The 24,296-nt window shown below is 40.0% G+C and overlaps 1 protein-coding gene across 6 annotated transcripts in view; it reads right to left on the bottom strand.

Annotated features, from left to right (window-relative positions):
* The window catches only part of LOC105472310 (src kinase associated phosphoprotein 1), a 320,592-nt gene extending 297,232 nt beyond the window's left edge, over positions 1–23,360 (bottom strand). For 3 of the 6 annotated variants that reach the window (XR_011615785.1, XR_981519.3, XM_011725436.2), the window contains exon 1: positions 23,196–23,358. Coding sequence is in view for 4 of the 6 variants with exons in the window: in XM_011725436.2 (XP_011723738.1) it covers positions 23,196–23,241 (46 nt within the window). In the remaining 2 variants the exon portion in view is untranslated. Of the gene's footprint in view, positions 1–23,195 lie in introns of all 6 variants that reach the window. The other 3 variants (XM_071083013.1, XM_071083014.1, XM_011725437.2) reach the window with 2 other exon arrangements.
* Between the last annotated feature and the right edge of the window lie 936 nt (positions 23,361–24,296).

Genomic DNA, 24,296 nt, shown 5'->3' with positions numbered 1-24,296 from the left:
ATAACATGTTATAAGATATGACCAGCATCATGGAGTGACAAATTCGTAGATTTAAATATTTTCAATGTTAAATAAGAAAGAACGAAAGTAAATGCAATAAACACCAAACTCGAGAAGTTAGAACAGAGCAATAAAACAAGTCTATGGGAAAAAGGAGGAAGGAAACAATAAAGATAAAAACAGAAATTAGTGTATCAGAACAATGGTTTCTAACAGTGCTCTCTAGATTCACAAGCCTCTGATAAGAAAGACAAAGTGGGAAATTCCCTTCTCCTCACTCCCCTTTGATGTAATCACAAGTGCTTGGCTTTTATATGCCAGGATTTCACATAAGGTTTTATTTTTTTAAGAGTTCCATTGTACAACTTAGTGGGTAAAAATCATAAGCCTTAAAAATGGGGGGAAAGGCCAGGTGCAGTGGCTCACGCCTATAATCCCAACACTTTGGGAGGTCCAGTCGGGTAAATTGCTTGAACCCAGGGATTCGAGACCAGCCTGGGCAACATGATGAAACTCCACAGAAAAATACAAAAATTAGCCAGGCATGGTGGCGCATGTCTGTAGTCCCAGCTACTTTGGAGGCTGAGGTAGGATGATTGCTTGAGCCCAGGAGATGAAGGCTTCAGTGAGCTGAGATCGTGTCACTGCACTCCAGCATGGGCAATAGAGTGAGACTTTGTCTCAAAAAAAAAAAAAAAAAAAAAAAAAAAAAAGGCAGGGGAGGAACATATAAATGTTACATAAGTGTAAGTGTAACAGCTGGAATTTTTCAGAGATGGGGGAAATCCAGTAAATGATAAACCATTAGTAAATGCAATCAAGAAAAAAGGAGAGAAAGCACAAATATACAAAAATTAGGCAGAATGAAAAGGAGCAAAAACAAATAAAATTTTTAGAAAGATCATGAAATACTTTACAAAAGTGGTAAGAGTTCAAGTTCTTTTACTTTTTTTCTTTGTACTTGTGATAACGAGAATCATTTTATCCCTTTAAAAAGCTATTGTGAAAAATAAAGTGCCATGTAAACAAAATAAAATACCAGGCAAATAAATTTGAAAATCTCAATGAAAAGTTGCTGAGAAAAATATAAATTTCTAAAACTAAATTGAGAAATGAAAAACCTGAATTCTGAATAAGCTAATAAGCAGGGGGAAAGAAAGTTGCCAAAATGTTTTTTATTTATTAATTTCAAGTTTAGATAGTTTTATACATGTCTTTCAAACCTTTGAGTAATAAATAATTCTCATTCTGTATAAAGTATCCCAGAGCATATAAAAAGAGGAAAAGTTCAAATATTTGGTAAAAGCTAGCATAATCCTAGTTCTAAAAGCACAGAAAGCAATCAGTTTAAGGTTAGTAGAGAGACAATCCTATATAAAATACTAATAAGTCAAACTTACTAATACATTAAAATATTAATATAAAGCTTATACTGGGAATGTAAAGATGTTTCAATACTATTGATTCATTGTATATTTCTTTAATAGGTTAAAAAATCTAAAAAATTTCCTGATAAATGGGAAAAATGTCATCTAATGGTATTTATATCTACTAGTGACAAAACTGTAGTAAAACAGAAGTATTCCCCAATGCCAAAACTTTATGATTAAGATACTAAGGAAAGAAACTGTAGACCAATATATAATACATTTGCCCTTCAATTTAGAAGATGGTGCTACTCACAGTGAATGTGATCTGCAGGTGCCTGAGCAACTTCACTGCTGTACTTCACTCCTCACTACTGAACAGCAAAGAGACTTAACAAGTTCCCTCGATAAGTCACCTCTCTATTTAACCAAGCTCCCCATCAATCTGATGGGTTTTCCACTAAGCGATCAATCTTTTTAAAATAAAATCTTCCCTAACATATACATCAGATCATGTCACATCAGGATAGGCTGGGCTACCTATGAGGTAGATACTACTGTTCCATTTTCTGGGTAAAGAAACTTGCTCCCAGGTTACACACCTAGCAAGTGGTACAACCAAGATAGTCTTACCATAAGATCCAGCAGTCATGCTCTTAAGTGTTTATCCAATTAAGCTAAAAATTTATGTCCACACAAAAATCTGCAAGTGAATGTTTATAACACCTTTTTTCATAATTGCCAAAGAGTGGAAGCAACCAAAATGTCCCTCAATAGGTGAATAGATAAACAAACTGTGACATATCCATACACTGGAATATTATTAGCATTAAAAAGAAATGAACTCTCGGCTGGGTATGGTGGCTCACGCCTGTAATTCCAGCACTTTGGGAGGCCAAGGTTGGCAAATCACTTGAGCCCAGGAGTTCGAGACCAGCCTGGGCAGCATGGTGAAACCCTGTCTCTACCAAAAATACAAAAAAGAATTATCTGGGCATGGTGGTGCGCACCTGTAGTCCCAGCTACTAGGGAGGCTGAGGTGGGAGAATCGCTTGAACAGGGAGGCGTAGGTTGCAGTGAGCCGAGATTGTGCCACTGCACTCTAGCCTGGGTTATAGAGCAAGATCCTGTCTCAAAAAAAAAAAAAAAAAAAAAAAAAGAAATGAACTCTCAAGCTAGAAAAAGATAGAGTTCAAGAGTGGGCGAGGGATAAACAGGTGAGGCACAGGGGATTTTTAGGGTGGTGAAATTATACTGTATGATACTATAATGGCAGATACATGACATCATGCATTTGTTGAAACCTATAGAACTTTAAAACACAGAGTGAGCCTTAATGCCTGCAAATTTCAAGAAATCATTTAGGAGATTAGGAGATTTCAAGAAAGAATGTAAACTGTAACAACGTAATCTAACTGTATTATAAATCTAAGAAATAAATTCACTGAAGGGGAAGGGGAAAAGGTGCTGACCTAAGTAGCTTTGGAAATGAGCAGAGTTTTTAAGACTAAAGGCAAAAGGAACAGAACATAAATACTGAACTCTAGTCAATAAAGTTGTTTGCCACGGGTGTATGGGTTAACAATTCTTATACTGCTATACATGTTTACTGTAATTGAACAATTAAGTAAATGGATGGTGAATGGTGGGTGCCAGGTTTCTCACTGTTGGAGTGGAAAGGAGGGAAACAAGTCGAAAGACTAGCAAGGAGAAGAGTCTAGAATGATCCATGTGGTAATGAATTAGAATTGGAGACATCAGTAAGGGCCCATGTTTCACTTTACATAGATACAGTTGGTTATACAGAGAAACATATAACTCAGGTTATTATTAACATATACACATGGATTTCCTTGCTTTGTCAGCTAAGAGGACCTAAAAGAAATGACATCACAGTAACAAGGAGCATACCTAGCACAAACATCTTGATTTCTAGTACCAATCTTCAATAAAAGGAACCTAGGCTCCTTAGAAAATGGCTGATTTAGCCGGGCGCGGTGGCTCAAGCCTGTAATCCCAGCACTTTGGGAGGCCGAGACGGGTGGATCACAAGGTCAGGAGATCGAGACCATCCTGGCTAACACAGTGAAACCCCGTCTCTACTAAAAAATACAAAAAACTAGCCGGGCGAGCTGGCGGGCGCCTGTGGTCCCAGCTACTCGGGAGGCTGAGGCAGGAGAATGGTGTGAACCCGGGAGGCGGAGCTTGCAGTGAGCTGAGATCAGGCCACTGCACTCCAGCCTGGGCGACAGAGCGAGACTCCGTCTCAAAAAAAAAAAAAAGAAAAAAAAAAAAAAAAAAGAAAATGGCTGATTCTAGGACTGGGGCAGGAAATATATAAGATGAGCCTAAAGCATCTTGTAGTGTCAGAAAGTAAGGAAGTGCTGAAAACACACACACACACAAGCACACAGACACTGATGGGATGCATCAAAAGGGGCGCAGGAGGTTGAGTGTAGTGGCTCATGCCTGTAATCCCAGCACTTTGGGAGGCCAAGGTGGGCAGATCACCTAAGGTCAGGAGTTCAAAACCAGCCTGGCCTACATGGCGAAACCTGGTCTCTACTAAAAATACAAAAATTTAGTGGGGTGTGGTGGCAGGCACCTGTAATCCCAGCTACTTGGGAGGCTGATGCACAAGAATCGCTTGAACCTGGGAGGTGGAGGTTGCAGTGAGCCAAGATCATGCCACTGCACTTCAGCCTGGGCGACAGAGCGACAGACCGAGACTCCGTTTCAAAAAAAAGAAAGAAAGGGGCACAGGAACCAACTGAAAGAGCTCCTAGTGGCCAAAACTGGATCAATTTCCACAACAAAATAAAATAATATTGGATTATAACCCAAAGTATAAAAGAAGTATGCATGATTCCATACTTATATCAATAAATGGTTGAATAAATAAATAAGTGAGGCCAGGCATGGTGGCTTGCACCTGTAATCCCAGTACTTTGGGAAGCTGAGACAGGCAGATCACTTGAGGTCAGGAGTTCGAGACCAGTCTGGCCAACATGGCAAAACCCCATCTCCACTAAAAATACAAAAAATTACTGGGTGTGCTGGTGCATACCTGTAATCCCAGATACTCGAGAGGCTGAGGCAGGAGAATTGCCTGAACCCAGAGGCAGAGGTTGCAGTGAGTGGACATCACACCACTGCATACCAGCCTGGACGACAGAGCCAGACTCCATCTCAAATAAATAAATAAACAAATAAATAAATGGGAGACAAGAGATGAATCTCCCGTGCAGAAGAATTTCAAATAATTTATGTACTACTCCACTCTGAAGTTGGGGGAGCATAACTCCCACTCCTTAAGTGTGGGGTGCACATAGTAACTTTCTTCCGAAGAGTATGAAAAGGATGAATAAGAAATCACCTTACAATAGAGAAACCTGACAAACATCATATCGGCCAGGTGATCAAAGTCAACATTAACAGTCATAATCATGATGATAGCATGTACACTTGACATGATAGAATGAAAATGGCACTTTTCCTCTGTGATCTTCCTCCTCAAGACCCATAACCCCAGTCTAGTTATGAGAAAAAATACCAGACAAATTTTAATATAGGGACATTCTACAATATACCTCACCAGTACTCTTCGAAACTGTCAAGGTCATCAAAAACAAGAAAGGTCTGGGAAACTGTTACAGCAAGAGGAGCCCAAGGAGCCTAAATTAAATGAGGTATTCTGGATGGGATCCTGGAACAGAAAAAGAACATTAGGCAAAAGCTAAAGGAAACTGAATGAAATGTGGATTTTAGTTAAGAATTTATCTGAGGCCGGGCGCGGTGGCTCAAACCTGTAATCCCAGCACTTTGGGAGGCCGAGATGGGCGGATCACGAGGTCAGGAGATCGAGACCATCCTGGCTAACCCGGTGAAACACCGTCTCTACTAAAAAATACAAAAAACTAGCCGGGCGAGGTGGTAGGCACCTGTAGTCCCAGCTACTCCGGAGGCTGAGGCAGGAGAATGGCGTAAACCTGGGAGGCGGAGCTTGCAGTGAGCTGAGATCTGGCCACTGCACTCCAGCCTGGGTGACAGAGCAAGACTCCGTCTCAAAAAAAAAAAAAAAAAAAAAAAGAATTTATCTGTACTGGTTCATTAAGTGTAACAGAAGTACAATACTAATGTGAAATGCTAACAATAAGAGAAACTGGAGGGGAGAGGAGGAATAGGGGAACTCTGTACTATCTGTTTAATTTTTCTATAAATCTGTAACTGTTCTAAAAATATAAAGCCTATTAATTTAAAAAGTGGCATATGGTATAATCTTAATGTTTTGCAAATAAAAAAAGATAGGGTTCAATTCATTCGTTAATGTGATCTTTACTGAGTCCTTCCTATGTGCCAGTCAGGCGCTGTGATAAATACCAGAATATTAACAACGGCCATCTCTGGGTAGTGAATTGCTGCCGTTTTCATCATCTTCTTTATATTCTCTATATTTCTAAATGTTCTAAATATATCTTTTTTGAAATCAGAAAAAATAAGTAAAATAAAAACCATTATGCAAGCAGGAAGTAATATTACTCACAAATTGGATAGACTTTAATTTTTGGTCCTCATCTTCATTTCACTCAGCAGTAGTGGGTTCAGCTCAAGTAGTTGTGAAAAAGGAAAGGAAGCCCCATGGTCAGAGAGCGAGTGGGGAATAAAGAAGATCCTACAGGAGGTGGAGTGTTAAAGTATATACTTTATTCCTGTAGATGATTAATACTATATATATATATAATTTTGAACATCAACTCTCCTTACTAAATTCACTTTCCTCCAGCTTTCTTGAGTAATAACTGACAAATATCCTTACTAAATTATAAGTAAAATAGCTTATGTAATTATAGTTGTGCATATTAAAATTGTTAAAAAATAATTAACTTGATATAATTATCCCCCAGTGATGTCACTAAGGACAAGTTGTTTTTATTATGATTTTACTTTTCAAGTTTACTCCATATTAATTTTTTTTTTTTTTTTTTTTTTTTTTTTTTTTTGAGACTGAGTCTGGCTCTGTCGCCCAGGCTGGAGTGCAGTGGCCGGATCTCAGCTCACTGCAAGCTCCGCCTCCCGGGTTTACGCCATTCTCCTGCCTCAGCCTCCAGAGTAGCTGGGACCACAGGCGCCCGCCACCACGCCCGGCTAGTTTTTTATATTTTTTAGTAGAGACAGGGTTTCACCGTGTTAGCCAGGATGGTCTCGATCTCCTGACCTTGTGATCCGCCCGTCTCAGCCTCCCAAAGTGCTGGGATTACAGGCTTGAGCCACCGTGCCTGGCTCATATTAATTTTTTAAAACTTCCTTTCAAAACACTTTAGGAGGTCACATGTTAATTTAAGTACTTGTTTCTTCACCTGCACTACTCAGGAGAATAAAAGGTCACAAAGATAACTTCTTCCATCTGTCTCATCCAGTTTTTTTTTTTTAAATCTTCTCTAAAAATACACCCACAACCTTACTAGATGAATAAGCATATAACCAAAACATCAAGAAGTTAAAAGCAAGGTCTGCATGAGAGATCATATCTCTAGTATTATATATGCTTTCCAATTCATTTTACGAAGCCAATATAACCCTGATACCAAAACTTGATGAAAACCTAGGAAAGGAAACTTCAGACCAGTATATAAAACATTTGCTCTTCAGGGCCGCGTGTGGTGGCTCACGCCTGTAATCCCAGCACTTTGGGAGGCTGAGGTGGAAGGATCACCTGAGGTTGGGAGTTTGAGACCAGCCTGACCAACATGGAGAAACCCCATCTCTACTAAAAATACAAAATTAGCCGGGCATGGTGGTACATGCCTGTAATCCCATCTACTCGAAAGGCTAAGGCAGGAGAACTGCTTGAACCTGGGAGGTGGAGGTTGCAGTGAGCCAAGAGCGCACCATTGCACTCCAGCCTAGGCAACAAGAGCAAAACTCTGTCTCAATAAATAAATTAATTAATTAAAAAATATATATACACATATATAAACAAATATATATATGTGTGTGTATATATATATTTGCTCTTCAATGTAAAAGATGATGCCACTCACAGTGATTACAACCCATAACCCAGAGAGACCTGGGCAACCCTGCTCAGAACAGACTACTCACCACTGAACAGGGAAGAGATTTTAAAAGATCTCTCAATATATTACCTCCTTTATTTAACCAAGGTCACTATTCTATCTGGTGGGTTTTCTATGAAGTGATCAACCTTTCACAAACAAGAGCTCTTCTAATATAAACATCATGTGCAGTCACATCTAAATGCCTTGGGCTTCCTGTAAGTGTAACACCCAGTGTGAAAAGCACCACTAACTGCATAAGAACGTTCTCCAGATGCTTCTGACATCGCAGCATTCACTCTGTGTAGGACCTGATGCTACAGAGTCTTCCCACAGTTACCCTCAACTAGAGAGTGAACAATACCTCACGGTGTAAATGTCCTCAGACCAAAGAGAAAAGGCAAAATCAAAAACAACCACAAACAATGCCACATTGTCTAAATGCATTTATTCTTCAAGAAATATTTATTGAGTGCTTATCACAGGCTAAGCACAAAAAGTAAACAGAAAAGATCTAATCTCTACCTTAACTAAGAGTTTACAGTCTAGCAAAGAATATAGACTTAAATAGACAATTAGAATAAATTGTGACAACAAAGGAAGTGATGGGTATACAGGCCCATGGTAGAGGTACCTAGTCTAGAGGGAAAGGTAAATCACGGAAGGCCTCTCAGAGAACTCATCTTTCATTTGAAACTCATCTTTCACCCCCAAAATTAGCAGGCCGAGAATGTATATTGGGGGAAAGGTGGGAAGTTGGTGAGATGAGGAAAAGAATGGCCCAGGCATTGGAACATCATGTGCAGAGGTCCAGAGGTGAGAGATCACAGTTTAGGTGGAGAGACAAAAAATTTCAAATTGAAGGGCAGAACACAGAGGTCAGGTGGAGGGTGGTGAAAGATTAATATGGAGGGCAAGCTTGTAGCAATATACGGTATTTTGTACTAAAAGTAATATAAAATCATTTGAAGTCGCATATTTAAAAGGTAAACACAGCTCTGACAACAATCCATCTTTGTTATAATTCATAGCTGCCCTAAAACGAAAACTCTCTCAGCTTCTAGGTAGCTTGTAGATATCTATGCCAGCACATCAGGGCAGGGAAAGCAAACAGGAAAAGATGACTGAAGGACAAGGGAAGACAGTGTATTTGCAACACTAGATGCATGATATGATTATCACACCCCAGCAAAAAACCGCTGTAGAATTTGAAGGCCAGCTGAAAAGATTCCAACTTGGCAGGATGCACCCAAGAGCACTAGGTTTTGTAGACTGGTGAAAGTTTCTTACATTCTCCCGAATTCTCTGATCTTGTACATTCACAAAGCTGCTCTTTTGTTTATTTAGAGGAGAATGACATCTTATGGGTCATATTTTTCAAACTACTAAAAGATTAAGGTTGCCTCCTGTTTTCTAAGTAATGCTCCTAGTACACTAAAAGCAAAAAGTACTTGTCTGGGTTCCCTAACAATTGCAAGGGTTTTTGTTGATATATGTTTCTAAAACTCAAAAGTTCACTTCAATCAACCTTTTATTTGGAGGCAGGATGAATGGCCAAATGCTGTTGAAAACAACTCCACCAACCAAATACCAATCGAAGTGTTCCTAGAGGGGAAATCTTGTGAAAGTATTTGAACTACTAAAGCAGAACTCACATTTCCAAAAAGAAAAATGGCATAAATTTCCGCCTATTCTAGCATTACACTCAAGAAAATATTTGAGGTTTTTGTCTATGGGGAAAACGGTTAGCACCACCCTTTGGCAAAAAAAAAAAAAAAAAGTCTCAAGTACTGGCAAATACTCTTCAAATGTGAATGCTTGTCCTCACTGGGCATAATCACAGAAATGTCCATTCTCTCCCTTTGTTGGTGATTTTATTCTCGTTTTACTTCATCAACCCCCTGCATACTTCTGCCATCATCCCTCATCCCATCCCCTAACCCTTCTCCTCTTTTCATAGCCCTCTAAGCCTGTTGGTTGGCAGTCACACTCTCAACAGAAAGATAGAGCTGGAGATGGGAGTGCAGAAGAGGGAAAGAAGAGAGAGACACAGAAGAAATTCTATTCTTCCTTCCCTTTGGGTCCTTCCACTGGTTCTCACCTCCTCCCTAGGTAGGGCCCCATTCCTGCCCTCATTCTGTTCCCTTAGATGGTCTCTTCCCTAATCCTCAGAACCCCAACCTGGCTCCCATCAGCTCCTCACTCCTGACCAGCCCTGCTCATTGGAGTCATTCTCCAGTCACAATTACCACCATCAGAGATTGGAGTTAGTTGGAGAGGAGGGGGATGAAGAGTGCACTCCCCCAATTAACAAAGAGGAAGCAAGTAGAAGAGGGAGATATTCAGCAGAGAAGGAGTTTTCAGAAGCCCAAGTTGGAAGGTAGGCCCCCATCAAAATATTGTCTATACTCCTCTTCTCTAGGTATAATACTTGAAAAGCAGTTTTTAAAAAATAGGTTGGCCTGCAAATCAGCCTAAAAACATGGTCCTTTTTCCCACAAAAACATTGCTTCTATAAGAAAACATCTAAGCGAACACTGGAAAATAATCTATGTATTGACTTTTTAAAAATTCTAGGAGCAGGATGCTATTTCAGCCTCATCTTCTCTTACATTTTCAATGATACTTGTATTTTTTTCTAGTTATAAGGAAAATGTTCCCTTTATCTTGCAGATGCTTCACTCTGAATACTCTGAAACAGTTAAAACTTAAAAGACCAGACATCACCCTCTGGGATGGAGATGGGACCCTGGGTGGAAAAGGGTAGAGAGATAGAAAAGGTTTGTTGGGTTTGTGGAGGAAAAGAGGAAAGGAGAACAAGGGAAGGAGGGACTCCCAGGGGCCCATCCAGGGCTCTCCTTTGTACTGGTGGTGGTGGGCAGGGAGTAAAAATCTGTTTGTGTCATCTCCAGGACTTCCATGAGTGAACTACTAACAGTAAGACAATCTTTCCAAAAATAATGGGCTATGCCTAACCACCTTGTCATGTCTAGCCAACCATGCCTGCCACCCCAAAACAATCTCCACCTTGGAAACAGTAGAAAACCATATTTTATTCTAGGGTATCTGAGTATTCTATACATTTAATTTAATGTCACAAGTATCTCTTTAAGTTACATATTGCTATTTTATGGAAGAAAGCAACCTAGTCGGTAATCCCACTTGGATAAAGTCTCATTGACAGCTGCTGATAGAAACAAAAATAATAATTCCCAATTCCTTGTCACAGGTACACTGAAGTTACCAGACCATTAGGATTTCTGCAGTCACTCTTAAATATATCACTAAAATCAAACCTCTAAGACTTCAGTGTTTAATTTTCCTGTCCTATTAACTGAAACCTTCATGGAAACCTTGCCTTGTCTATTTTCACATCAATTACATAAAAGTACCATAGTGGGGAAAAATGACTTTCAATTTGTCTAGAACATGTTTTAAACTTACCTAAAACTTTTGACCTGAAAAACGTCATCATTAAGGCTTATACTTTTTACCTTTTGCCAAGAAGGAAAACATGTTGGCAAGCTAAAACCACACCTAATACCTACCAGCTTTGTTTTGTTTGCAGGAAGTTGTTAGCATTACAATAGAAAAGTCGTCGGCATGTTCTGGTTGTGGCTAGGTTCAACCTGCTAACAGTGTTTGCCCCATGACCTAAGAAATGTGTAGTGTTTATATTTTTAATTTTCCTTCTACTTCCTGTGGAGGAAAAATGAAAATATCTATATACTCACAACACAGAGAAAACAAAAACCAGAAACTAAAACAATGAGAGTACTTTAGATCAAGTTTTAACTAGCAGCCAGCCTAGAAATCCAGGATTAACACTTTTGCAATCTTTATTTGAGAGTCTAAGAATATATTCTATAGAAACATCTTCATATGGCCGAGCGCAGTAGCTCACGCCTGTAATCCCAGCACTTTGGGAAGCCAAGGCAGGAGGATTACCTGAGGTCAGGAGTTCAAGACCAGCCTGGGCAACATGATGAAACCCTGTCTCTACTAAAAATACAAAAATTAGCCAGGAGTGGTGGTGCGCGCCTGTAATTCCAGCTACTCAGGAGGTCGAGGCATGAGAATCACTTGAACCCAGGAGGCGGAGGTTGCAGTGAGCCGAGATTGTGCCATTCCACTACAGCCTGGGTGACAAAGCAAGGCTTTGCCTCAAAAAAAAAAAAAAAGTCTGCATATGTACACTAAGATGCACAGATAAAGATGTTTTCTACAGCACTGTGGATATATAAAATATTTGGAAATAACCTTAAACATCCATCAATAGGACAATTGCTAAATAAACTGTTAAATACTGTGTAGCAGTTTAAATATATATACACATAGATAGATGGATAGATTGGTAAAAAAAAAAAAAAAAAAAAAAAAAAATTAAAAAAAAAAAAAACCCAGGGTGCAGTGGCTCACACCTGTAATCCCAGCATTTTGGGAGAGAAAGGATTGCTTGAGCTCAGGAGTTTAAGACCAGCCTGGGCAACACAGCAAGACTCTCGTCTCTACTAAAAATAAAAATAATTGGCTGGGCATGGTGGCATATGCCTATTGTCCCAACTATTCATGAGGCTGAGGTGGGAGAATCACTTGAGCCTGGACGATTAAGGCTCCAGTGAGCCGTAATCGTGCCACTGTGCTCCAGCCTGGACAACAGAGTGAGACCTTGTCTCTAAAAAAAAACCAAAAAACAAACAACCACTCTGCCAAATATTCTATATACTTCTATGTTGTGCAAATATTCTACAAAAAAATATATATATCAGTTATTTTCATAATTTAAAATATACATGGACCATGACATCAACCAGAATGTCTAAAAATAAAAAGACTGCAATACCAAGTGTTGGTAAGGATATGGAGCAAGAGGAACTCCCATATACTGCTGGTGGGAATGGAAAATGGGTATAATCACCTGAGAAAAGTATTTGGAGTTTAACATACAACTACCCTATGACCTAGTAATTCCCACTCCTAGATATATTTATCCAAGATAAATGAGTGCTTATGTTCACAAGTTATACAAGAATGCTCATAGCAGCTGTATTCATGATAGTCAAACACTGAAAACAACTCATTGTCTATCAGCATAAGAATGGATAAACAAATTGTGGAATAGTCACACAATGGAATACTATTTAGCAAAAAGGAACAAACCAATACACACAATAACATGGATATATTTCAAAAATATTATGTGGACAACAGATACAAAAAAAGTACATACTGATTGCATTATGATAGAAGTCAGAACAGTGATTAGCTCTGGGAGGGAATACTGACTGGAAAGGAAACTTTCTAGGGAGATGGAGGGTGGTGTGGGTGTATATTGATAAGGTATCTTCATCTGGGGAGTGGTCTCATAGGTATATATATATATGTTTAAGTCAACCAGTTTTAACACTTAAGTTAAGTGGTATATAAGTCATACCTAAAGTACTAAGAAGAAAGGGAGAAAAATGGAAGGAAGGGAGGGAGGAAGAGAAGAAGAAAAGAAGAGAGAGGGAGGGAGAGAGGGAGAAAGAAACATTAGGTTGTTGCAAAAGTAATTGCAGATTTTGCAATTTAAAAATAATGGCAAAATCCTCAATTTTTGCACCAACCTAATAGATGGGTGAATGGATAAAAGGGCTCATACAAAAAGTTATGAGAAAGAAAAGAATTTGGGGGGCTTTTTTTTTTTTTTCCCAAAACAGTGTTTTGCTCTGCCACCCAGGCTGGAGTGCAGTGGTACTATCTTGGCTCAGTGCAACCTCCAGCTCCCGGGTTCAAGCAATTCTCATGCGTCAGCCTCCAGAGTAGCTGTGATTACAGGCAAGCACCACCACACCCAGCTAATTTTTCTATTTTTAGTACAGATGAGGTTTCACCATGTTGGCCAGGCTGGTCTCGAACTCTTCACCTCGGGTGATCCACCCGGCTTAGCCTCCCAAAGTGCTGGGATTGCAGGAGTGAGCCACCATGCCTGGCCAGAAAAGTTATTTTTAAAGAAGTGTAATTTAAGAAGGTTTATTAAAATGCAGTGAATAGATGTTTTCTGTAGCTACCTATGCACTCCAGCATATTTCTCATACTAGATTTATAATATATAGTACCTTAATTAATTCCAGCTACTACAATATTGGTTAAACTAAGTACAAATATGTGCCATTGGATATATTTTAGTAAAGCTTCTCTTATTTGAATAAAAACTTTATTTTCCCATAACATACTCATATTAGAATGTCAACAATGTTAGGAGGAGACCGTAAATGAGAATTTAAATAATTCACAAATGATTTTATTACAGCCAAAAGCCTTGAGGAAGACTTGCTATCTGGATGGTAAGACCACTCTATTTCTGAGCTCAGACTGTCCTATCTTCCATGTAAATGCTGGATAGTAAAATTAAGCAGTGGAACTCAAAGACTCCAAACCTGAAAATCCATCTGGTATAATCACCTAACCTATAATGCAGCACTGACAATCTGGAAAAGCAAGCAATGAACTCAGAAACACAGGGGAAATAAATATGAATAAATGTAGCAGAAATTATAGGATTTCTGTAGGGTGTAATGGCTTATAACATGAAAAAATTAGATCTATGATAGTTATGTCAATATGTTAAGATTCTCAGATGGTGGTAAAACTTGATACCTTATTTTTCCTATATTTAAAATGATTAAAAACTGTTTAAGTATTATACTTATGAAATTAGGTAAAAATATTATCTTAATAACTGGTACTACAGTTCCTCCTAGGGAAAGAACTGTCATTGTTTGGGAAAATAACTTGTTTTGCTGTGTGTGGCTATTGGTGGGAACCTAAACAACTATACAGATAGTTAAACTGCCTTTTCATGTGGCAGGGAAAAAATATATATATTTTTTTACTTCAGATAGGATAAAGAAAGAAAGTGACAATGAGAAGGCATAAGGCTGGGAACTAAATCAAGTGAAAGAATAGAGGATATACCCTGATAACTGGGGTGGCAGAAGGGTATTTAGGAATAGGAATGCCTAACGCTCAAATCATTTACATGACTGCAATGTAAACCCCTCCTCCTGCTCCTGGCACCCCCTGATTCTCCAGTGATGTTTTCTATACTCATAGGGACTTCATGTGAATAGGCTTTTGTGGAAATTGAGAAGGAAAATACATCTAAGCCAGGGCTTCTCAACCTCAGCACTATTGACAATTTGGGCTGGATGATTCTTTATTGTGGAGGGACTGTCCTGTGTGTTGTAGGAAGTTTAGCAGCATCCTTAGCTCCTACCCACTAGATGCCAGGAGCACCCTCCCAAGCTGTGACAACCAAAATGTCTCCAAATGTTGCCAAAAGCCCCCTCTTGGCAACCACTGGCTTGGGCCTACACAACCCAGGACAGACAGCATGCACAGCAGCAGGGGAGCCTGGAGGGAAAGCTGACCTTGACAATGCATGTTCTTTGAGAATCACCCTGATCCTGAGGGGAGCTGTGAACTTCCATGGGGAGCAGCTCTTACCTAGTTCAAAAGAGCTAGGCAGCCCATCTAACACTAGATGATAATCAGAATGAAGTTTGAATATCTCTACCACATTTTTAAAAATTTTAGCAAACAAAAGGGAGAAGGAGAATAGATCTTTTTTTTAAAAAACTGGGAATTAATGCAAGAATACTAATTCTAGACACACAAAATAGAATTTTTTTTTTTTTTTTTTTTTTTTGAGACGAATTTTGCTCTGTTACCCAGGCTGGAGTGCAATGGCATGAGGCGGGAGGCTCACTGCAACCTCTGCCTCCCAGGTTCAAGTGATTCTCCTGCCTCAGCCTCCTGAGTAGCTGGGATTACAGGCGCCTGCCACCACACCTGGATAATTTTTCGTATTTTTAGTAGAGATGGGCCTTCACCATGTTGGCCAGGCTGGTCTCGAACTCCTAACCTCAGGTGATCTACCCACCTTGGCCTCCCAAAGTGCTGGGATTACAGGTACAAGCCACCATGCCCAGCCACAAAACAGGGTGTTCTATAACAAGGTAAGGAACACATATCTTTCCCGATATGCTCAGTCATATACAAACAGACTAGGTAAAGCTTCAGGTGCCACCTCAGAGAATCCCTTTGTGACAAAACAAAATTTCAACTGAAACATCAGGGTAGAAAAATTATATGCCTGGGAATCTATAAGAATATAGAAAATTCAGAGAACAAAAGCAATGAAGCTAATTTTCTCTCTCCTTCCTCCATAAAGTTTCTCATCAAAATGATCACTAGACTCTGAAGGAAAGAAATGGAGATTTTGAAAGAATCCCTAAAAGCCGGGCTGGATGTGGTGGCTCACACCTGTAATCCCAGCACTTTGGGAGGCTGAGGCAGGCAGATCACGAGGTCAAGAGATCAAAACCATCCTGGCCAACAAGGTGAAACCCCGTCTCTACTGAAAATACAAAAATTAGCTGGGCTTGGTGGTGTGCACCTTTAGTCCAGCTACTCGGGAGGGTGAGGCAGGAGAATCGCTTGAACCCAGGAGGCAGAGGTTGCAGTGAGCCGAGATCGCACCACTGCACTCCAGCCTAGCAACAGAGTGAGACTCCATCTCAAAAAAAAAAAAGCCTCCTGTAATGGAGAAAAAGGATAAAAACAGGGATGGGCTACCAATATAAGCAAAAGACCATGCCTGGGAGTTTTCCTGTGGAAAGGCAGTTGCCAAAACAAACAAACAAAAGAGGTCAACTGGATAGCTCAAGTGAAAAAAAATTTAATTTTATTTATCAGACATTTATATGGTGTTTAGTACATACCAGATACTGTTCTAAATTCTTTTCAAATATTCATTCCTTTATTCTTCATATAAATTCTGTAAGATAGGTACCAGTATTATCTCAATACTACAGATAGGTGCCATTATTATTTCAACGTTACAGATCAAGAAACTGAGACCCATGGTCTATTTAGTGAGTAAATGGTAGTTAGAAAGTGGAAGAGTTAGAATTTGAATCTAGGCAAATTGCACACAGAGAAAATATACAGGACCTATGAGAAAACATTAATGTTCCAAAAGAAAAGATCACCTGAAGAACTAAAGAAAATGCCTACTTCTGAAGCAGATTTATTATTAAAGAACAAAAATGTTTAGAAAATTTCTAATTCTCAGCAACATCCAAAAAGTCATTAAATGTACAAATCAGCACTTTATAGATGTAATGAAAATGAGACAATGAATAATGAGGAAAGAATACATGGCAACTTTTTAAAAAATAAATAAATGTTGAATTTAAAACCATAATGAAAGCAATGACAGATGAGACAGTAAAAAAGATGAAACAGAGAGAGCATATCAGGAATCCAATATATGTATGCTATAAAGCCAAGTATGACAGAATAAAACAGATGGAGCAGAAGCATAATAGAAGAAAACTTTCCCAACTCAAAGGGAGACCTGAGTCCACAGATCAAGAGGGTTCACTACATACCAGGCAAAATTATTAAAAGGCCTTCCTGGCATGCTACTGAACAACAACAAAAAAAGTATTAAAAAGTAAGACCTTGATACTAACTAGTGACATTTTTGAGAGCAAAGAAAAATATTCTATACACCCCCAGCTGGGAGGAGTGGATTATAAATGAAATATACCAGGCTGGCATCAGACCTCTCCTTCACAAAACTGAAGGCCAAAAGATAATGGCACAACTTTTACAGGCTGAGTTGGGGGGAGGTTGAAGAAAGGGGAAAAGTGTGACCCCAGAACTTCATGCCCACAGCTGAGTTTATATGAAATAAGGGAGACACATTCTCGGACATACAGAGGCTCAGCAAACCTATCATCAAAGTACCCTTCCTGAGAAATTCACTCAGTACTGTATTCTAGATCATCAACTACCAGGACTTTACACACTGTCCGCTACAGTAGCTGCTGTGACTACTAAGCAGGTGAAATGTCACTAGCACAACTGAGGAACTAACTTTTTGTGTTGTATTTAATTTTAGTTAATAATTTAAATTAAAATAGCCACATGTGGCTAGTGGCTTTTATGGTCAACAGCACAGTCTTAATATCTAAGAGATAAAATAGAGTTCGAGGATGAAAAATTCATGGTACCAAAAGTAAGAAATGAACAAGTTAAGCAGGGAAAACATTCTTGTTTGTTCTTTTTTTGAGATAGGATCTCACTACATTACCCAGGCTGGACTACAGTGGTGCAGTCTTATCTCACTGCAGCCTCAACCTTCTGGGCTCAAGTGATCCTTCCACCTCGGCCTCTCAAAGGGTTGGGATTATAGGCATGAGCCACCATGCCTGGCCCGATTTTTATTTTAAGATATTAGGGTAAAACTATTTGTGGAATAAAAATAGGATATATAACTTGAAGGAAAAAAAAAATCCACTTAATGATTGTCTTATTCCATTTGGGCTGCTATAACAAAATACTACAAACTAGGTAGCTTATAAACAACAGAAATTTATTTCTAACAGTGGGAAACTGGAAAGTCCAGATCACTGGCGGATTCAGTGTCTGCTGAGGGCCTGCTTTTTGGTTCATAGATAGCACCTTCTAACTGTGTCCTCACATAGTGGAAGGAGTAAGGCAGTTCTCTGGGACCTCTTTTATAAGGGCATTAATCACCTCCCAAAGGCTAATACCATCACATTTGTAGTTAGATTTCAACATAAAAAGTTTGGCAAGTCACAAACATCCAGAGCACAGCAGTGATCTAAGAAAACCCTCAGGAAAGGCCAGGCACGGTGACTCATGCCTGTAATCCCAGCACTTTGGGAGGCCGAGGTGGGCAGATCACGAGGTCAAGAGATCAAGACCATCCTGGCCAACATAGTGAAACCCGTCTCTACTAAAAATATAAAAATTCGCCGGTCACGGTGGTGCGCACCTGTAGTTCCAGCTACTCGGGAGGCTGAGGCAGGAGAATCACTCGAACCCGGGAGTTGGAGGTTGTGGTGAACCGAGATTGCGCCACTGAACTCCAGCCTGAGCAACAGAGTGTGACTCCATCTCAAAAAGTAAAGAAAACCCTCAGGAGACAATAACAAGTGAAAAATTGTAAGTACAAAAAATCAGTATACAAACCTGTGCACAAATATGTCCCAACTTTTAAAGTATATCCATATAATAAACACTGAGAAAAATACATGGAAATTTAACAATTATTGATTCTGAGTAACTGTATCCTATTGCGTGTTTTCTATATTTTCTATAATGAGCATTATTACTTCTGTAATCAGAAAATTTTAATATAAAAAAGGAATAGAACTATAGTCATATCTCGCTTTTCAGAATTCAACTGAGCCGTAGCCTCAGCTATCTGGAAGACAATCCAGTTTCAAAAATTAAGCAAAAATATTCTGAGCGGCCAAAATACATCTTACAAATCCCACATTTAAAGGTGTGGGTACTTTGTTCATCAAGAAAGCCCTTTGTAACTTCTTTTACATATATCTCAATTCCAACTAACGTGGTTATCTAATGTTCCAGAAGCATGGGAATGTAGACATACAGACAGGGGTGCAAAGTGATAGGCCTTGGCCTAACAGCAGGAAAAAAATAATGAAAAAAAATATATAAAGCAGACTCAGACACCTACAAAGCAGTTCAGGGGCAACTATGGCCAAACATCCTAAACAATACATTTCCATAAAGTATGATAATAGATATTCACTATAACAACTTTGAGTTAAAGAGTGCTCTAAAGAGGTTCATTTGAAGATAGCCGTAGACTGGTTGGCTAAAGAAGAAAAGTTCCTAATGCATTTGAGGAAAAACTTCATCACAAATGTTTATAATAAAAAGGTAAGAGTGCTTAAAGAGAATCTCCTCAGCTATCCAGAGCAACTCATTTCTGCGAGTTCCCCATAGTTGGAATTTTACTATACTGAAACAGATTTTATGGTTGGCTGCATTGACCAATACAGGTCTGGAGAACAATCTGGAAGGAAATGATTAATGACTTTTTCTTTACAAGGAAGTTTAAAAATAAATAACTATAGGCGTATCAGAATCAACATTAACGCAGCAATTGCTACTACATGCAGCCAGGTTGTTGATGTTATTTTGGCTTAAATTCACATTCTGGGCAGGATTTAGTGCCATATAGGCAGTTGGGACCTATCAGCTACCAGGGTAATATCAGTAGCCCCCATTCCATCACACAGGACAAACTACAAACCAAAGAAATGTCTATTCCATCTCCTTCATACTCATCTCTTTTGCTTCTGACTTCAAAAGCGGGGCTAGAAAGACCAGGAAGAAGAGACTGATTATGTTTATATCTGTGGAGCAAAGATTATGCAAACTGCCAGCACTTCATTGTTTTTGTTTTCAGCGTGGTTATCACAAAACAAAAACAAAAAAGATAACTTCTACATCTGAAGCTCTATTATTTGAAAACAGACCTGAATACTTCCTCCTCTTTCAATAAAGCAGAAAGCACCCTTCATTTTACTTATCTATGAAGTACTTATTTGTTGATAGGGTACTAGTTACTATTTCTATATGAGAGCCTGACAGAGTCTATCTAAAGAAGCTATTTCCTGAGTTACTCTAGAAGCCTCACACTGTTTTGATATTTGCCAAAAATCCAAGATAACATTTTTTGTTTTTAATTTCTCCACCTTCCATACCCCTCAGAGCTAAAAAGAGAAAAACATGACCATAAGCATAGTTAATGGTCCGTTAGCACTTTGACCTCTCTGAGTTTCTATTTGTCTTTTGTTCCTTTTTCTTTTAAATATCCTTACTACTTATTTTTTCCTATTTACAAAAGTAATACACGGTCATTGTCACAATTCAAACAACCCAAAGATGTATGAAATAAAAATTAATAACCTCCCCTTGTCCAAACTCTCACTCTTCTCCCAAGGAAGCCAATGTTACCAGTCTGGTATATATTCTTTTTCACTTCTTCCTAGGCTTACACAAACATTTATAGCATATGTGGCTTTTCTGGTTTTGTCTTTCGGTTTTCAAGCAAAAATGGGATATTACATGTACTATCATGCATTTTGCCTTCTAGTCTTAAAAATATGCCATGGACACTTTCCAAGCCTATATATAGATCCACAGAATACCTTTTTAGGGGTTGTGAGGTATTCCATAAGACAAATGTCCCATAATTCATTCAACCATCACCCTGAGTCTCCCAACTCATTAACATTTAGGATAGATCTTCATGCATATACTACTACATGTCCTTTAACTTCAGTCACAGATTTTTAGAAGTGAGGTTTCTAGGTCAAATGAAACATTTCCAAATGTTTCAAATTTTATATTTAAACAAAATTAATTTTAGGCCTTGAGAATTTCTGTTCTCTTCTTCATTATGTAAAATTTTGTTATCAACTATTCACAATGCTTTACATATTTTATTCTTAAAAGCACACACATTATGTCAAAAAATGCCCCTCTGTCATTTATGCTTGTGTAGTTATAAACAAATAAATGCTTAAGTTATAGCTGTGATGTCCAGTGTTAAATCACTGTGCCAATGCTTATGCCTTGGTTTATGAAAGTAGTAATTCATTACGGAAATTCCACCCCCACAGCCATGTGGCAGCACTAGAGTTGCAGCCCTCACATCCTGTGACTCCCTCCCACAGAGTGACTATATAGAGATCAGGACCTCCATTTTTTCTAATTGTCAACAGTTACCCTTAAAAAGTGTGTGGTGGGGGAGACAAATAGCAACAAACAACAAATTGATGGCCATTGTGGGCTTCTAATATCGACAGATTATTTGTAACACAATGAATAATGCTCCCGGTCTACACCAGGGACTATGTTCCATAAGAAATAAAACTTGTAACCAATATGTTGCTATTATTATTACAGGAACCTTTCAAAAACATATTCTTCAAACATTTTTCATTAGAATCACTGGATGAATCACACTACATTTTTTTCTCTACTTCAGTTCAAGTTCTAATTGCAAACTAAAAAAAAAAAAAAGCCTTAAAGAAATACATTAACCAACGAAGCTCCTTATAATTTGGTTTCAGACTCCTCCATATATTTTAAAGACCTGAGCACCAACAGAGATTGTTAAGACACAGCAAGCTTGATACAGAAGTATGTGACATGCAATTAATCTCCATTCATACCCTGCTCTACTTGTCAGCAAACAAAGGTTCTGCTTTAGAAGGAGATCTGAAGACTTCAATTAAAAACAGTCAGCTAACAAGAAAATAATCTAAGCTAAAGGAAGGTGGCAGGTGCAGAAATGAGTTGTTTACCAAAGTGTCAGTTTTGAACAATAAAGAACTGCACATCAAAAATGCTGAAGGAATGGATTTCATTGCAAGCCTCTGAAAATAAAAAGGAAGTTTCTACCAAGGCTAGACACAAAACTGAAGTATAGTTTAACAAGCTTATAAAATAGGTTTCCTCTCATCAAATGACAGATACCAATAAAAAGAACCACTTTATATCTTTCAATGCAAGGGCAGAGTTAAACTTTTCGCCACAGTTCCTTCTCTCCTAGAAACCAAAGACAATTACAGCCTTCCTTCACAAGCCTAATATTAAACCAACAACAGAGGGAAAGGCTGGATTGCTTCTTCTTAGACACTTAGATAATGCTCCTTTACCCTGCAAATAGTTTTCCACCCCCAAAATTTAGATTTATTCTGATCATAAGTAAAATGGATTTTGGAAACCTCACCTCAAAAGAAATATCTAGTTGACAGCTTTTACATAGAAGCAATCCAGAATGGAAACAGTGCTACCAACAGAGACCAAAAGGACTTGCCAAATATTTGATTAGGAGGCATTTATACCGAGATAACAAGGTAATGGAGATATAAAACCAATTAAATTGAGAGAAACTGAAAAAAAAAAATACTGCTTGCCAAAAGTGTGACCTGCCCAAAGCAGGCCATCTGTTAAATATGTGTCAAATACGTCAACTTAGATGCCAAAAGGCTTAATTCTGAATAGTTTTCTCCTGGAACCCTTATGCAACTGCAGATTCCAGGCCTCTGTCCTCTCTGGAAGGTTAGTTACAGGAAAGCAAGTAAAAGTGACTTTCACCATGAAACCCAGCAGATGAAACTGCCCTTTAGCAACGTCTCTGAGACATCTCTCTGGAGTGTCGGCAGTGTGTGCTGAGTGTTGATGGGGATGGCCGGAACTCTTTAAACCATCGCTTAGACACTGTAGTCGGAAGGTGAACACACCATAATGGGGGCACTTCTAGAAAAGGAGGAAATGCCATACTGAGAATGAGCCTGCCTTGGGGTGGGTGAGACCCCCTAGACGTCCGCAGGGTGATAAAGGGAGGGCTGGGGTTTTCGCACTGACAAAAACTCACGTCAACCACCTGGCCTTGGCCCATGGGGATCCCATGAGCCCCTCGCAGCCCCCTGGAGAGCCTCGCGGACCTCTAAGCAGGAAGGTTTGGGGTCTTCTGTGACAGGTGAGGAAGTCGTGTCTGGGGAAGGAGGAGGACGGGAAACCCTACAGATGTAGAGCAGTTCTTCGGAGAAAGGGACAGGTCGAAGACCAGGCAAGGTGGCATGGGAGACCAAGAACCTGGCCTGAGGACTTTAGAAGCCGGGGAGGTGAAGTGGAGGCCTGGAGGTGCCTCAAGGAAAAGGAAGATGTGGGACTCCAGGGAGTGAAAGGGGCCCTGAGTTGAGAGGATGGAAAGATGGCTCTGGGGAGCTGAGGCCTCTAGAAGCCTTAAGGTTCTAGAAGGAGGTGAGTGAGGAAGCTGAAAAGAAAGCCTGGCCGTGGGAGGACTGGAGTCGCCTTTCTGCCTTCGGCTCAGCACTTAAGGGGGCTTGCGCCAGGGCGTTACCTTCCAGGAGCCAACGGATCTCCTCAGGGAGGCCGGCGGCCTGCATTTGGCTGGGCGGGAGAGAGACCGGTGTGCGAGGCGGGAGGGGGCGCGGGTCCTGGTCGCGAGGCGGACCGGCTGGAAGGCGACCCGGCTGCGCCGCGAGGCACCTGTACCTCAGCCGCGGTCGCCGCCCGCCCAGCCCGGCCGCGGGGCGGGGCTGTGGGTCCCGGGGCGCTTCAGGAAGTGGCGCGGGCGACAGGCGGGGACCCGGGAAGGGGCGCGGGGTGTGGGCGCACATGGCGCTCACGCCCGGGGCCCCGCGGTAGAAGGATTGGGGGTGCCAGAAGCACCGCACCATGCGAGGCCAAAGGTGCGCCCCTCCAGCACCCACCAAAACAGAAGACTTCAAAAGGCTCAAAGGACCCACGGCTTTGAAGACTCCATCCTAAGCACCGAACAGATGAACTCACGGTGGCAGATTTGAAAGACCGCGGGGTGCCTGAAGTAGGGTGCCGAGAGGCAGAATCCAATTCCCGTCAAGCATAGCACCTCTCAATTGCCTGTCCAGTTCACATCTCCATCCCCAGAAAAGAGGGCAAAACTTCGCTCTTAGGGAAGCCACAACGTTGAAAGGAAATGATTAATTCCCAATAAGCAATATAAGGACACCAACATTTGGGAGAATCGCGGCAGCGTGGCAGCAAGGGACACAGGAAACCGAACTGTGCTGTTCTCCCTCAGGCTGGAAAGGCCCTGAGGAAAGTAAGGGGTAACTCAGGGAGAAAGCTGAGGGAGAGGAGAACAGAGCCCTTTCCCTCCAAGAGCTGCGGAAGGGAGGAAAGTGAAGGACAAAATCACAGTCTCATTCAAGGGACACTTGGTGTCAGTCTCCTGGTTGTAACATGGTGCTGTAATATTACCAGATGTTACCCTTGGGGGAAACTGGGTAAAGATAGACGGAGTTCCTCTATTATTATTTCATCTTATTATTATTATTTCTTAAACTCTCTGTGAATCTACAATTCTCTCAAAATGAAGAGGTTTTTTAAAGTACAATAGGTCCACTGCCATGAAAAAGGTATAAAGTGCTACGGTTGACAAAAGAAGGGAGTTGAATAC

The sequence above is a fragment of the Macaca nemestrina genome, chromosome 17 (assembly GCF_043159975.1).
Source record: "Macaca nemestrina isolate mMacNem1 chromosome 17, mMacNem.hap1, whole genome shotgun sequence".
NCBI classification, from domain to species: Eukaryota; Metazoa; Chordata; class Mammalia; order Primates; family Cercopithecidae; genus Macaca; species Macaca nemestrina.
This window is presented reverse-complemented; position numbering and strand designations above follow the sequence as displayed.